General features: G+C 46.2%; 3 protein-coding genes across 3 annotated transcripts; 1 reads left to right on the forward strand and 2 right to left on the reverse strand.

Annotated features, from left to right (window-relative positions):
• Positions 1-1,663: 1,663 nt before the first annotated feature.
• VC83_03004 (uncharacterized protein) lies at positions 1,664-3,025 on the reverse strand (the record flags this gene model as incomplete). The annotated part of the gene is made up of 1 exon (XM_024466653.1): positions 1,664-3,025. The coding sequence occupies one exon, from the start codon at positions 3,023-3,025 to the stop codon at positions 1,664-1,666; it is 1,362 nt and encodes a 453-aa protein (XP_024325190.1).
• Positions 3,026-3,297: 272 nt separating this feature from the next.
• Positions 3,298-5,780, reverse strand: VC83_03005 (uncharacterized protein). The gene is made up of 5 exons (XM_024466654.1): positions 5,133-5,780; positions 4,653-4,924; positions 4,423-4,571; positions 4,129-4,372; positions 3,298-4,072 (listed from the first exon to the last, which is right to left on the reverse strand). Exons 1-5 carry the CDS (start codon positions 5,413-5,415, stop codon positions 3,545-3,547), a joined length of 1,476 nt encoding a protein of 491 aa, XP_024325464.1. The 5' UTR covers positions 5,416-5,780; the 3' UTR covers positions 3,298-3,544.
• Positions 5,781-5,937: 157 nt separating this feature from the next.
• On the forward strand, positions 5,938-9,212 carry CYM1 (metalloprotease). The gene has a single exon (XM_024466655.1). The coding sequence runs from the start codon at positions 5,981-5,983 to the stop codon at positions 9,068-9,070; it is 3,090 nt and encodes a 1,029-aa protein (XP_024325192.1). The 5' UTR covers positions 5,938-5,980; the 3' UTR covers positions 9,071-9,212.
• Positions 9,213-15,450: the final 6,238 nt, after the last annotated feature.

Here is a 15,450-nt window from a genome sequence, read left to right on the forward strand (position 1 = left end):
GACTTACCAGGCTTGGTAACTGTAGTTGACGTAAGAGAATCCCATAGAACCATCTCTTAGGTTCGTAGCCTATAGGAAGTAAAAGGAGGTCCAAGGTCAGAGTACCCCTATAGACAAATTATGTCATAGACAAATTATGTCATAACTTAACCAATCTTGTGGGTAACTAAGGAGCGATGACGTGTAATGAATCATAGAGGGTTGTAGAAGCTTTTGGAGCTATCGTTCATGTTCCTAGGCCTCTAGTTGGTAGAGATATGTCATGTGTAGTATTAGCCCAGTAACTAAGGAGTGATGTCATGTAATGAATCATAGAGGGTTGTAGAGATATGCTATGTGGTCATATTGGCCCAGTAACTAAGGAGCAATGACGTGTAATGAATCATAGAGGGTTGTAGAAGCTTTTGGAGCTATCGTTCATGTTCCTAGGCCTCTAGTTGGTAGAGATATGCCATGTGGTAGTATTGGCCCACCCCCTTAAGGAGGAGATTTTCTTAATAACTTGTTCAATGAGTGTTCAAATGATATGCCGTGATGTATGTAGCATAGACAGATGTAGTAGAAGAGTTTGCAGCAATCGTTGAGTAGTATTGCTTCTGTTGTTGGTGTGATAAGCCAAGATATGTATGGTGACTTGTAGGTTTGAGGAGGAGATTTCTAAGTTTGCTCTTGAGTTTGATAGCAAACTGAGTGCAACGAATGTCAGTATGACATATTGCAATTTTTGGTCCTCTAAAAAGTCGCCTTATAACAGCTCTCTTACATCTTAATGAGGCACAACTACTACGTATACAGAAAGCAGAGTGGCTAGAAGCATACATACAAGCAAGAGAAGCTACATTTGTAACTTAAACATTACTTCTGCTTAGAGAGGACCATTTCAACTACAAACAGTCATTTGTACAGCTATGCTTCCTACTACAGATGTAGTAATAGAACGCCCAAAGACTCTAATGATATTTTTAAGAAGGTATTCTTAAATAGCAGTCCACCTAATTTTAATACCCTCTAAAAAGCGAATTCTATGCTCTTAACAGCCTTAAATCAAGGGGTTTTAAACACTCCTACAAAGCGATATATCCACAAGTTAGCAGATGAGACAGAGCGGCTAAACACACGCATCCTTTAACAAAGAGAGACAGATAACTCACGCTTAATTATCTAGAAACGCAAAGAACAGAGCTAGGGCAAGAGAGCAGTTTTGAAGGGTCAATTCTATATCTCTACTAAGAAGCTGCGGTCGCAAGTAGCAGAAGCAGAAGCAGCAATAGCAACACAAAAGTCGAAAATATCAACAACACCACAAGTTACAACATCTATAATTGATTTAATTGATGATGGGAGTGTGGAGGATCTATATGATAACTAGTGATATAGATGAATTAGGATGGTAGTAATTGAATTTTTTCGATTTTTTGAAGGTGGTGGTATTTTGATGGTGCGGACCCAACCCCACTACCCCCATTACACATTACACCACGACCTACGTTGAGGTCTAGATTTGGTATCCGCTAGTAACAATGTATATACATTTATCCCAATTACCCAGCATGGCGAGCACTTCGCATGCACGTATAACGCCTGACACCTTTCCTTGTTCCCTAATACACCTTGCTGGTTCCTCCCAAATCATACTCCAAGCCCAAAAGCAAATAATGATTCCCTAAAATCGAGGTAATCTTGCCGGCACAAAATCCGGTTCTGCAGTTTCCTCAGAGTCAGACGTAGCTTCATTTGAAGAGCCATTCGTGAGTCCATTCGTGACAGCAGGTTCTGAGCTGGGATTTGTATCGACCTCTGCAGCGTTTGCTGTTTTGGGTGATAGGTGGTCTTCGGAATTGCGAGTGCGCAAACTCTGGCGCATGGGCGTCTGCAACCCTGAACGAAGCTCGCCACTGCCCAATCCTCGCTCTGAAGCCAACTTAAGAGCAGCCTCGCGTTTTGACTGTAGCTCAGCTTCTTCTTGTTGTCGGAGCCGTTCCTCCTCCTGCTGTAACTCAGATAGATGTGGTATGTTGCTGTCCTCCTCATTCAGTCCATCCAAAGGTTGCGCAGCCGACTCGTCTGTTTTAGAACCTAGTCCACTGAGTGACTGGTTCGAAGAATGCGATGTTCCAGAGAGTGCCCTCGACATTGCCGCCGATCGCTCACGGCTCTTTCCTTTGCTGCTGTTTCTTGTTTTACTGCTGCTGTGATCCTCCAAGGTGGTGACGGTACCACGCCGTCCAAGAGCGGTCGCAAATTCGTCGCTCAGTGGAACAGCATCATCTTCTCCATCACTAGGGAAGAGGTCGCCCCTTGACCTAAACGAGTCTGAAGTGTCTCCTGAAGCACTGGTAGAACTTCTCGGCCGCGTCTTTTTAATGTTTAGATCTCCAGCGTCGCTATCATCGCTATGATCATCGTCTATGAGAGGCTCCGCCTCAGCATCATCTCCAAGCTCTGCCCTATGCGTGCCGGGATGGTCCTGCAAGTCGGCTGCGCTTGGCTTGTATCTTAACGTTCCACCAAACTTGAATGGGAGACGTTGTAAGAATCCGAGGGCACTTGTACTCGGGATAATTGTCGGATCCGGCAAGCCATCAAGTGTCCCTCTCCGCTTTGTGGTGCGCCTGGTCCCGTAACTCATTTTCCTCTTCCTTCCTGATGGCTGATCGTCTGGCCCATGACTATTCGACCCACTTCCAGCCAGCAGCCTGTCCAGCTCATCATTCCCCCATCCTAAAAGACCACCACTAGCGCCAGCGTCCTCATCATCCCAATCGTCGTAGAAGTCGAAGCTATACTCTGCCCTGCCTCTAGCTCTGTCGCGCTCGCGTAGTCGCCTAGCCCTCTCTTCGCGATCGGGGAAGCATTGTGTCGTGCATTGTTCGATGCTCTCTCCCATCGACGCAAAGCATGGATTGATGTAATCGTGCACAAATGACCATATTCCAGCCGCCGCAGTCTCCGTCGCGGTCTCAGCATTGTGCGAAATGTTGTTCCACGTCTGGCGGATTCGGGGATCTTCGAGGAGGGGAGCCATTGTAGGTGCCGAGGTGACAGGTGATCATTCCATGAGTGGAGTAAAAGTAATCGCTGTCACTATCGAATAGCAACTACAGTATAGCGGTATTCTTGAACCGATTGCTGTTATCATCGGCATTCTGTGCTTGTTGCATAACCGCTTTGCGGGATGATGGGCTAAGAGCTGTTCGTTATTGACCTCGTACACGTGACGTCAGCCCACCGTAGCGCATCAAATCGAGGCCAAGGCGGCCCCCACTTTTGCGAGACCCCTGCAGCTTTATGTGTGAACCCTCAATGACGCAAGTGAGGCTTTGTACGACAGGAGGCACGGAGAGTATGCGCAATAGCGTGCCTCATTGGCGTTGCGGTTACATCTTCTTATCACGGGAACTGAGTATCTTGTTGTGCCGTAAATCCTGTCTCAGGAGATCCCTGCCCAACATCGCATCAACACTTCACCACGAAGAGACAATTGGCTGCCAACATATATAATTTGCCTTCACACGCTGTCGATAGTAGAACCTAGGTAATAGCACTAAACAATACACGCATCAATGCTTGACACCATTGGCCGTAGAGCCATTGGTTGTCCCTGCGGCGGAGGCGGTGGAGGGGGAACCGGGCCAAAAGGTTGAGGTGCCTCAGGGTGCAGCTCTTCCTCCGTGTCCTCATCGTATTCCCCCTCTTCACTACCTTCCTCCTCGTCCTCGTCTTCGTACTCATACTCGCTTTCCGTTCCTTCTGGATCGCCTTCGCCCTCGGCATAGCTCCCTTCTACAGCCCCCTCCATGCCAGCCATGCCTTGTGCCAAACCCCTGCCTTGTTTCTGCATCTGGTTGATGATGTCGGTTAACTTCTCGTTCTTTTTACGGAGAGTTTGCAGTTCGCGAGTTGTCTTGGTTCGCTCTTCCGCCATCTCAATAATATTGCGATTAGTTAGGTCATGCTTGCGAGTCAGAGTCATGTTTTCCTTCTCGAGGCGTTTCGTTTTCTTGGACATCTCCTCCATTTCCATACGGAAAGTCATGAACAGATCATTGCTATTGTTCAACGTGTCTTCGACCTGTTAATGGTCAGTATAATCAACTTAACTAGAAATTGGCGTCCTGGGTAACGCACCTGCTTGAACTTGTCGACATAGATGTTGAGTTGGCTCCTTAGCTCAGACTCAGTCTTCGAGAACGTTAACACCTGCGTATTTAACGTCCTAGACCTAGCCATCTCTTGCTCGGCGGCTTTCCGTTCGCGCTCGTACCGTGCCATATTGTACTGCACCTCGAGTTCCTTCGTCCGCATGAGTGAGTGGAAATGGAGCTCTCGAAGTTCGTACTGGTCGATGAGAGACTTGAAGCGTTGTCGAAACCTGTGGCACGTATGAGCTTATAATCCCCTAGCTTTCTAGATTCAACATACAGCTCGTCAACTTCCACGTTCACAACCTGGGCTTGAGGATGGTCTATGTCCTCTTGGTAGTCCTGTAATTGCCAAAGCATATCCTCATACTTGTTGTCCCAGTCCTCATGATTGCGCTTTTCTGCATCTTGTAATGTCTTGTTCTCGCCCTGTAGAGAATGTCAGCTTCGAACATCGTAGTCTCACACGTATGACATATACGGCGCCACCATGCGAACGAAATTGCGCACCTTTAGGCGATTGTTCTCTCTCTGGAGCTCCCTGCAAAGTTTCTCCAGCTTTTCTCTCAGAGACACATTCTTGCTCAGTTCGGTCCGGCTGTGGTCTTTCTCCTTTTGCAGCTGGTCTCCTCGCTTCTTGTTCTTCAAGTTGTCCCGCTCCAAGCGCTTCATCTCCGCGAATAAGTCGGCGCATCGTTTCTGAAGAGCCTCGATTTTCTGGATGTCATCGAGTTTTGACGTCTGGTTGTTGAGTTCTCGACTGGCCTTCTTAACCTCCCGTTCTGTAATGACGCGTGTTAGCAAGGGGACGCAAAATATAGAAGAAATCCAACTGGTAGCGTTCTCTGGATAACACTGTGTGTTGTTTGCCTCATATTATGCGACTGCGTCCCCAAACAACCCGACACTGTCGGCGTTGGTGAAGCGCGGTAGGCAAATCGTGCATTGTGGGCCTTGGAGCAGCATAACAGTGTAGACAACTTGACGCACCTATTTCTGCCTCTTGATCTTTCTCTCCTGCAGCATCTAGTTCGAGTTGCGATATCTTGGCAGCAATAAGCTTCGAGGCCTCGTTTGGATCCGTGGTCTTCTTCATTTTCCCCTTCTTCGACGCATTCGATAGCCCTGCTGGATTGGGGGTTGTCGAATGGTCATGCACATGACTGTGATGACCGTTCACAGCTGATGCATCGCCGTGCATATGTCCACCTGCGCTTAAGGACGAACTTCGAGGAAGAGGGGCGGAGGTTGGGATCGAGGGTGTAGTCGACATCCCGGTTCGAGGGACCCGATGCAGCACAGTAGCATGAGATGCACTTTTCCTGCAATCTGCAATGCTCGTAATAGCCAGTATTGATGTCGTCAAGTAGGATTATATCGAGCAGGCTGCACTGTTTGCACTAGACGACTCCAGACACGCCTGGAGTTTGGAAATTGGTAGATAGGTACGAGACAGGCTACGAGTACTCGAGTCTTTCTGTCTCGGTTAGGCCGGTGCTTCAACAGGCCAAACAAGTCTCGTGACTGTTGTTTACTTGTTACAGCCTGGCATCAATATGGCACATCTAGCTAATCTACAAATATTGGGTACAGATAATTTGAATCTGCGCAGTTATATGAGATGTAACGGATTATTTTGTTTCGATATTGGGATATCCCTTTTGGAATGCCTGGCAGGCCTCGACATGAACAGCTTATTAGCGGCGTTTGAGGTGACCACTCACAGGCGCGTATGGGAATATCCGTTGCCGAGATAAAAATGCCCGGAAGAGCCTCAACTTCCCCATACTGCACGTACATATCGGCACTGCAGCTTTTTCGTTGGAAGGGCCGCAAACATGCTTCGAAATGCATCCAATGTCGTCCGGAAGGCGGTTACTGAGCTGGCTCAGCTTCCTAAGCCTGGCGAGCAAATCCATGGCTTTACTCTCCTCCGCGCCAAACATATCCCTGAGCTGGAGTTGACAGCATTGCACCTGCAACACGACAAGACCGGAGCAGACTATCTCCACGTTGCGCGCGACGACAAGAACAATGTCTTCTCTATCGGATTCAAGACGAACCCTCCGGATGATACGGGCGTGCCTCACATTCTGGAGCATACAACGCTCTGCGGGAGTGAGAAATACCCAATCCGTGACCCTTTCTTCAAGATGCTCCCCCGGACACTCTCGAATTTCATGAACGCCTTCACAGCATCAGATCACACCTTTTACCCCTTCTCAACAACAAACGAACAGGACTTTAAGAACCTGATGTCGGTCTATCTGAACGCGACACTACATCCTTTATTAAAGAAGAGCGACTTCACACAAGAGGGCTGGCGCATTGGTCCGGAGAACCCGCTGGCCATTAAGGAGAAGTCTGAGGGCACAGCAGAAGGAAGCAACCTTGTATTCAAGGGTGTTGTTTACAATGAGATGAAGGGCCAGATGTCAGATGCAAGATATCTCTACTATATCCGATTCCAGGACCACATATTTCCTGCCATCAACAACTCTGGCGGAGACCCACAGAAGATCACGGATTTGACATACGAGCAACTAAAGGATTTCCACGCCCAGCATTACCACCCTAGCAATGCGAAGCTCTTCACATACGGAGATATGCCTTTGGCTGACCATCTTCGAGAGGTCAATGCCCAACTGAGCGCATTCGAGCGTATCAAGGAGGACGCGGAAATAAGGAGGCCTATCGACCTTTCGGATGGACCGAAACATGTTGTTATGCCCGGCCCAATAGACCCAATGGTGGACAAGGATATGCAATACAAGACTTCGACATCGTGGTTGATGGGAGAGTCGACCAACATCGTTGAATCGTTTTCTCTCGGGATCATGTCCGCCCTGTTAATGGACGGTTACGGTTCGCCACTTTACAAGAACCTCATTGAGGCTGGACTAGGCACGGAATGGAGTCCAAATGCCGGCTTTGACAACTCAGGGCGCATTGGCATTTTCTCGATTGGCCTGACTGGCGTCAAGGAGGCAGATGTACCGAAGGTGAAGGAGGCCATTCACAAGACCCTCCAGGATGTACAAAAGACTGGGTTTGAGCAGAGCAAGATTGAGGGGTATCTTCATCAACTGGAGCTCACATTAAAGCACAAGTCTGCGAGTTTCGGAATGGGCCTTATGCAAAGGATCAAGCCTAAGTGGTTCGAGGGTGTCGACCCCTTCGAGTCTCTCGCGTGGAATGATACCGTCGCTGCGTTCCAGGCTGAACTAGCCAAGGGCCAATACCTAGAAGGGCTATTGGAAAAGTACCTGCTCAACGATAAAACGTTGACATTTACCATGACTCCTTCTGCTACATACGGCGAGGAACTCGTATCCGAGGAAGCCGAGCGTCTCTCGCGCAAAATTGAAGAGGCATCCAAAGCAGCGGGCAGCGAAGCCAAAGCTCGCGAACAGCTTGAAAAGCAGGAATTGGAGTTGCTGGAGGAGCAAGGCAAATCCAACACGCAGGATTTGAGCTGCCTGCCGAGTGTCCACGTTGCAGACATCCCTCGCCAGAAGGAATTCGTTAGTTTCTCGGAGAGAAATCTCCAAGGCGTGAAGTTACAGCTGAGAGATGCGCCAACGAACGGACTCACGTATTTCAAGGCTATCAACACTTTCGAGAACCTCCCCGAAGAGTTGAGGCAGTTGATCCCCCTATTCACCGACGCCATCATGCGACTAGGCACGAAGGACATGTCAATGGAGCAAATCGAAGATCTCATCAAGCTCAAGACCGGCGGCATATCAACCGGATACCACACCTCCTCCTCCCCCCTAGACTTCCACTCCGCCTCCGAAGGCATGATCTTCTCCGGCACAGCCCTCGACCGCAACGTCACCGACATGTACCGCATCCTGCGCATGCTCATCCTCGACACCAACTTCGACAGCCCGTCCGCCGAGTTACGCATCCGCCAACTCCTCCAAGGCTCCGCCGACGGCGTCGTAAACAACATCGCCTCCTCCGGCCACGCCTACGCCCGCGGCGTCGCTGAAGCAGGCCTCTCCCCCGCCGCCCGCCTCCGCCAACAAGTTAGCGGCCTCTCGCAGGTCCAACTAATCACCTCTCTCGCCTCGCGCCCTGAGTCCCAAGGCCTCGCAGACGTCATCGCAAAGCTGAAAGCTATCCAGCAACTCGCCCTCTCCGGGACCAGCACCTTCCGCACCTCGCTAATCTGCGGTTCCGAGAGCGTAACCTCCAACGAGGCAGCGCTGCAATCTTTCCTCTCCTCCCTCCCCCAAGACTCCGCGGCTCCCACCACCCACAAACCCGCGCCGGTATTCGCGCGGAATACGAAAACCTTCTACCCCCTACCTTACCAAGTCTACTACGGTGCCCTCGCCCTCCCAGCAGTCTCCTACACCTCCCCCTCCGGCGCCCCGCTGCAGATCCTCGCCCAGCTGCTGACGCACAAGCATCTGCACCACGAGATTCGCGAAAAAGGTGGTGCTTATGGCGGCGGTGCTTACTCGCGCGGCTTGGACGGGATCTTCGGGTTCTACTCGTACCGCGACCCTAATCCAGTTAATACGATGAGTATCATGCGTAACGCCGGCAGATGGGCGACGGAGAGGGAGTGGACGGCCCAGGATCTGGAGGAGGCGAAGTTATCGGTCTTTCAGAGTCTGGATGCGCCGGTGTCGATTAATTCTGAGGGGATGGATGGGTTTGTGTCCGGGATGACTGAGGAGATGATTCAGCAGCGCAGGGAGAGGTTGTTGGATGTGACGAAGGAGGAGGTGAGGGAGGTGGCGCAGAAGTATATTGTTGAGAATCTCGAAAAGGAAGAGGCGAGGATGGTGTTTTTGGGTGAGAAGAAGGCGTGGGCGGATGAGACGTGGGATATTCAGAATATGGGGATTGCGCAGGAGGCGGAGGTGGTGGCGGAGGAGGGGATGAAGGAGGCTAGTGCGCAAGGGGCATGATGTTGAAAATTTCGTTGGCATGTATGTATGATTCCCACTCCCCTCTGCTTTGATATCGATGGATATAGATGGTATGGGCATTTCAGCGACATATATGTATAGATATGTACTTATATAATGTACGATTATTCTAACCGGGTGGTGGTTGGCCCTGTCTTGGAAAGTCTTTTGGCTTCTTGTGAGATGTGGGCAATGCGGATAGACATACAAAAGCGCTTCCGAACAGAATACACAAACGTCTCCAGCTTCATCCACTATAGCTGGGAGATCACGGCTTGGCGCAAGAATGAAACAACCCCCTCGAGGTAACCTGCTGTTAAAAGGCGTGTGTTGCTGTTGATGAGGGGGTCACGCTTTTTCAGACCTGTTTTTGCAGAGAGATGTGAAGACTGACTAAAGTGTTGAAGACATTCTATATACTGTTTACCTATTACCTGTATTTCCTAGATAGGAATTAATATTTAACGTGGTTTACCACCAAACGGAACATCCTACCAAATGAAACACTTTCCGACTGCATCGCAACCTCAAACCCAATTACTCCACCCTAATACATTAAAATTAACTATACTCAATCAAACTCTCTTCTCCTAATATCTCTTCAACCTCTTGACAGGTTCGTACATTATGCCTAGTCTTGCCGCACCTCCTATAGTGCCGCGAAGTTACCGGACTAGCCTCTGTAGACCGTCCTCATTGACCTTCTCTGTCGTTTCAACCCTTTATCCTCTTTTTCAGCAATTAGTTTTTGAGCATCTTCTATAGTAAGTTACCCTCTATCTACACGTGTACGCTTAGCTTTCTGACGCTTTGAAAGTGCTGTGTTGGCCTTTCGAAGGGTACGGACCTCCTCTTCTATAAGGGTCATTTAGTGTGTAAGGCGGTCTGTACCCTTCACTAGCTGCTTTACAGCTGAAAAAATCATTGTTAGGGAGCTTCCTTAATGAATTCCAATTCTATTCTGTATAAACTTAGACTGCAAAATTGCATTAGCTGGGTTTTGTGGTGTTTGAGGGACCTAAGGGTCAGCCTCTAGTAGGGGGGATCTAGTTTGTGTTAGCGCCTATAACTTAATATTAAGCTTCAAGAGGACTGCTTCTAGGTTGTACAGGACTAGGCCGTACCTCGAAAGCTAGCTAGGATATTTTCAGTTGTTATTGTATAGTTGTAGGCAGCCTTAAATGCAAGAAAGAACTCAATCTTAGTGATAAGGGTAATAGAGGCCTTAATGAAGATCTTAAGTTCTCGACCATACATTCGCTTTAGTACACTAAAATATCTAACATTAAGAGGCTAGGTAAGATGTGAGGAGTGTGAGACAGAGCATAATAATGTTGTCCTTCTTGTAGTACATATTAAAAACTAGGCAGATAGGTGGCTCTCATGGCCATCTAGGACAATCATCTGCTAGACCCCTTGTGTTCGTACACGTGTATGCTGATTAAAGTATTTTATCTAGTCTAGACCTATATCATTGTCAGTCTAGCCATTTGGTGAGGTCTTACTGGCATAAGTAGGTAGAAGGCTGTACTCTGTATACTAAGGCATAAGGTGATTGTAATGGTGGGTGCACCAGATGTGAGAATCTAGCCACCCAAGGAAGGGGTGATTTTACTAAGACAACACACTGTCTTAGGAAACAGAGCCAAAGGGTCATAGCTTAGACTATTCCACAATGCAGCAATCAGGTGTATGATGTAGTGGAGTGGTTTAGACAAGTTGTAACAAATGTTGAGTCTGAGAACTCAGGGATAAGTCAGAGGTTAGCACCTCACTGACTTTTCAGAAACAAGGAGTAACAAGATCAATGCTTGGAAGCTTGGAAAAGACTTGGAAGTATGTGATAGTCGATTTACTGTATTGTCTGCTTGCCCTTTCTTAAGGAAAGGGCAATCCTATTTATGCTAAAGGAGTGTAGTTCTCTCATTTTCCAAGACTTCCCATGACTTACCAGGCTTGGTAACTGTAGTTGACGTAAGAGAATCCCATAGAACCATCTCTTAGGTTCGTAGCCTATAGGAAGTAAAAGGAGGTCCAAGGTCAGAGTACCCCTATAGACAAATTATGTCATAACTTAACCAATCTTGTGGGTAACTAAAGAGCGATGACGTGTAATGAATCATAGAGGTTCATAGGAGCTTTTAGAGCTATCGTTCATGCTCCTAGGCCTCTAGTTGGTAGAGATATGTCATATGGTAGTATGAGTGATGTCATGTAATGAATCATAGAGGGTTGTAGAGATATGCTATGTGGTAACATCGGCCCAGTAACTAAGGAGCGATGATGTGTAATGAATCATAGATGGTTGTAGCAATCGTTGAGTAGTATTGCTCTTGTTGTTGGTGTGATAAGCCAAAATATGTATAGTGACTTGTAGGTTTGAGGAGGAGATTTTCCAAGTTTGCTCTTGAGTTTGATAGCAAACTGAGTGCAACGAATGTCAGTATGACACTTTAGCATAAATAGGATTGCCCTTTCCTTAAGAAAGGGCAAGCAGACAATACAGTAAATTGACTATCACATACTTCCACGTCTTTTCCAAGCTTCCAAGCATTGATCTTGTTACTCCTTGTTTCTGAAAAGTCAGTGAGGTGCTAACTGTAATGGTGGGTGCACCAGATATGAGAATCTAGCCACCCAAGGAAGGGATGAATTTACTAAGACAACACACTGTCTTAGGAAACAGAGCCAAAGGGTTGTAGCTTAGACTATTCCACAACGCAGCAATCAGGTGTATGATGTGGTGAAGTGGTTTAGACAAGTTGCAACAGATGTTGAGTCTGAGAACTCAGGGGTAAGTCAGAGGTTAGCACCTCACTGACTTTTCAAAAACAGAGAATAACAAGATCAATGCTTGGAAGCTTGGAAAAGACGTAGAAGTATGTGCTAGTCGATTTACTGTATTGCCTGCTTGCCCTTTCTTAAGGAAAGGGCAATCCTATTTATGCCAAAGGAGTGTAGTTCTCTCATTTTCCAAGACTTTCCATGACTAACCAGGCTTGGTAAATGTATTAGAAATCAAGTGCGACCCACAACTAGCTTGCTAATCATGTAGTGAACGTAAGAGAATCCCATAGAACCATCTCTTGGGTTCCTAGCCTATAGGAAGTGAAAAGGAAGTCCAAGGTCAGAGTACCCCTATAGACAAATTATGTCATAACTTAACCAATCTTGTGGGTAACTAAGGAGCGATGACGTGTAATGAATCATAGAGGGTTGTAGAAGCTTTTGGAGCTATCGTTCATGTTCCTAGGCCTCTAGTTGGTAGAGATATGCCATGTGGTAGTATTGGCCCACCCCCTTAAGGAGGAGATTTTCTTAATAACTTGTTCAATGAGTGTCCAAATGATATGCCGTGATGTATGTAGCATAAACAGATGTAGTAGAAGAGTTTGCAGCAATCGTTGAGTAGTATTGCTTCTGTTGTTGGTGTGATAAGCCAAGATATGTATGGTGACTTGTAGGTTTGAGGAGGAGATTTCTAAGTTTGCTCTTGAGTTTGATAGCAAACTGAGTGCAACGAATGTCAGTATGACACTAACCTCTGACTTATCCCTGAGTTCTCAGACTCAACATTTGTTATAACTTGTCTAAACCACTCCACTACATCATACACCTGATTGCTGCATTGTGGAATAGTCTAAGCTACGACCCTTTGGCTCTGTTTCCTAAGACAGTGTGTTGTCTTAGTAAAATCACCCCTTCCTTGGGTGGCTAGATTCTCACATCTGGTGCACCCACCATTACACTTTGCTTGGCCTTTTCGATCTAAGCTTGTAACAACCATATTCCTATAGATAACACCTATCATAAAGCCCGTCTCATCAAAGTTGTAGAAGTTAGCATCCTAGATGCTGTACTTTGCCTACATGTTCTTTACTAGCTTAAACCACTTTGTTATACAGTTAGGATCTTCGCAGAGGACCTTCAGTGTGTTGGACCGTTCAGTGTACGTTAAGGTGTGCGTGCCGATCCATGAAAATCGCTAGAGGTTGTATGCACAAGAGAGACATGTCTTAAGCTTTGGTTCATTGTGTACAAAGCAGTAGGGCTAGTTTTTTCCAACTAGGGGTTCATGATGCGTCATATAGAGAAGATTCACTATATCTTGTACATCCTTAATTTAAGGTGGAAATCCTCACAAATCTAGGTCAAGTATGTGTTACGATGGTCACAGAGGTCAAGAAGCCAGTCCAGAGAATAATAAGCTAGATTGGATCTAAAGAGAGAAGAAGAAGAAAGGAAGGAAATAAGTAAGGCTATCCCTCATTATATACAGCTGTACGCTTAGTGGTTCCCTGTAACCTTAGTGGCTACTATGGGTACTTGTTGCCCTAATTGCTAGCAGCCGTAAGCAGCGATCATAACAGTATGTATTGTATGAGCTCCTCTTCCTTAATTAGGGTCAATGGACATTTGTCACGTCTACTAGCTCATGGTTAGCTTCTATGTATGTAGTAGGTAAGTGTTATATATAGGACCTTGTATAGCTACACAGCATGTTGGATAGACAGTTTGTAGGGTGGTTTGGTAGCTTAAATGGCTAATAAAACTTAGCCTTCATTAACTTTCTAAGGCATCTTTTTGTTGTAGTGTAGTGGAGTAATTAGGTTTGAGGTTGCGATGTAGTTAGAAAGTGTTTCATTTAGTAGGATGTTCTGTTTGGTAGTAAACCACGTTAGACATTTTATTTAACGTAATTCACAAGCAAGTTAGGGACACAAGCGAGTTAGGCACAAAAACACCTAGATGCGTCAACTTAACAAAAGTCAATATGCCACAACTAACACAAGCCTAATCCTCTAATAAAGACAGTAGGGTATTACTAGCTATCTAGCAATTAAGCAAGGCTACATTTAAAGTGTCTAGGGTGCTACAATATCGTATGATATAAACCAAGAAACCCTTTGTTGATGAATTCACAGTATGCCTTCCTAACGCGACTATACTCCCAACTTACATAAGTTGACTCTATATAGAGAGTCAGCTCTTGTTTAGTATATCCTCAGATTCATGTGGATTTCTGCCCTAGCTATAAGCTGTGCAAGAAATGGCAGACCTACTACTGTCTGAACTGTTACGATCACAGCTTACAGCTGCTAGCAACTATAGGAACAGGCAGCTATAGTAGCCACTAAGGTTATAAGGGATCGCTAAGCAAACAGCTGTATATAATAGGGGATAGCCTTATCTTCCTTCCTTTCTTCTTCTTCTCTCTTTAGATTCAATCTAGCTTACTTTACCTAGACTAGCATCATGACCTCCGTGACCATCATAACAATAATGTTGTTGTCCTTATAATACTCTTAGAATGCAGCCAACTCATGACTCTTATGCCTATCTAAAACCAACATCTAATAGGGTCCTTTTACACAACTATAAGTATGTTTATTGAAGTGTTGAAGCCATTCTAGACCTGTCTCATTATTAGTCTATCCGTTGCTTGTTGGTTTAATCACCTAGTTGTAAGGAAGGCCGCTTTTAGTATACTAACTAGAAAGGTGACATTTCCCTTAAACTACCAAAAATGGAGGGATACTCCTGCCTTTAGCATTAACACATACAATCGCTATAGCCCACTCCTAATTACTAGGTTGAATAGCTTTGCCCCTACTACATTAATTAGCATGTGTAACAACCATAGCTAGGCAAATAACACCTATCATGAAGCCTGTTTTGTTGAAGTTGTAGAAATCACAGTCTTAAATGCTGTATTTTGTCTGTATATTCTCTACTAGTTGCAACCATGCTCAAATTTTTTTAGGATCTTCACATAAGGCCCTTTGAAAGTTGTAGGTGGGATTAAAATGCGTCTTTAACTCTAGACGTTGTTGTACAAATCGATGTGCCTAGATCTTGCTAACGCGTTACGTAAACCCTCTTGCATCTAGCTTAAGTATATGTTGAGTAATTACTCCCTCAACGCGTGTTGAAGTTGGTAGGTAGTGAGGTGGGAAAAAGTGATCGACTGGGTGTCGTGGTAACGTGGTTTTCTTTAAACCCTTCAAGCCATCCTTGACTCTATGTCGGGCAATCTTGTCTGTAGTATTGTGGTAGCTGTGTCTAGAATTCAGTTGCTTTTATCTATAGAAGATCTGCTGTGACAATGCCATAAGTAGCATCAAATTGTCAAGCCTTAACTCGCTAGTGTGCCTAACTTGCTTGTGTGCCTAACTCGCTTGTGTGCCCAACTCGCTTGTGTGCCTAACCCGCTTGTGAATTACGTTACCATTTATTTACTATTTACTATTTACGCTTCCTTAGTTTCCAACGCCTAGGTCAAATAGGGATCCTCCCACGAAAACCGGCACACAACCCGCTTTTCCTCTTCTAGATGCGGTTCTGTTTAGAATAGGTGTAGAGCGTGGCAGTGTGTGCTT

Source organism: Pseudogymnoascus destructans, assembly GCF_001641265.1.
Source record: "Pseudogymnoascus destructans isolate 20631-21 unplaced genomic scaffold scaffold_7, whole genome shotgun sequence".
In the NCBI taxonomy this organism is placed as follows: domain Eukaryota; kingdom Fungi; phylum Ascomycota; class Leotiomycetes; order Thelebolales; family Thelebolaceae; genus Pseudogymnoascus; species Pseudogymnoascus destructans.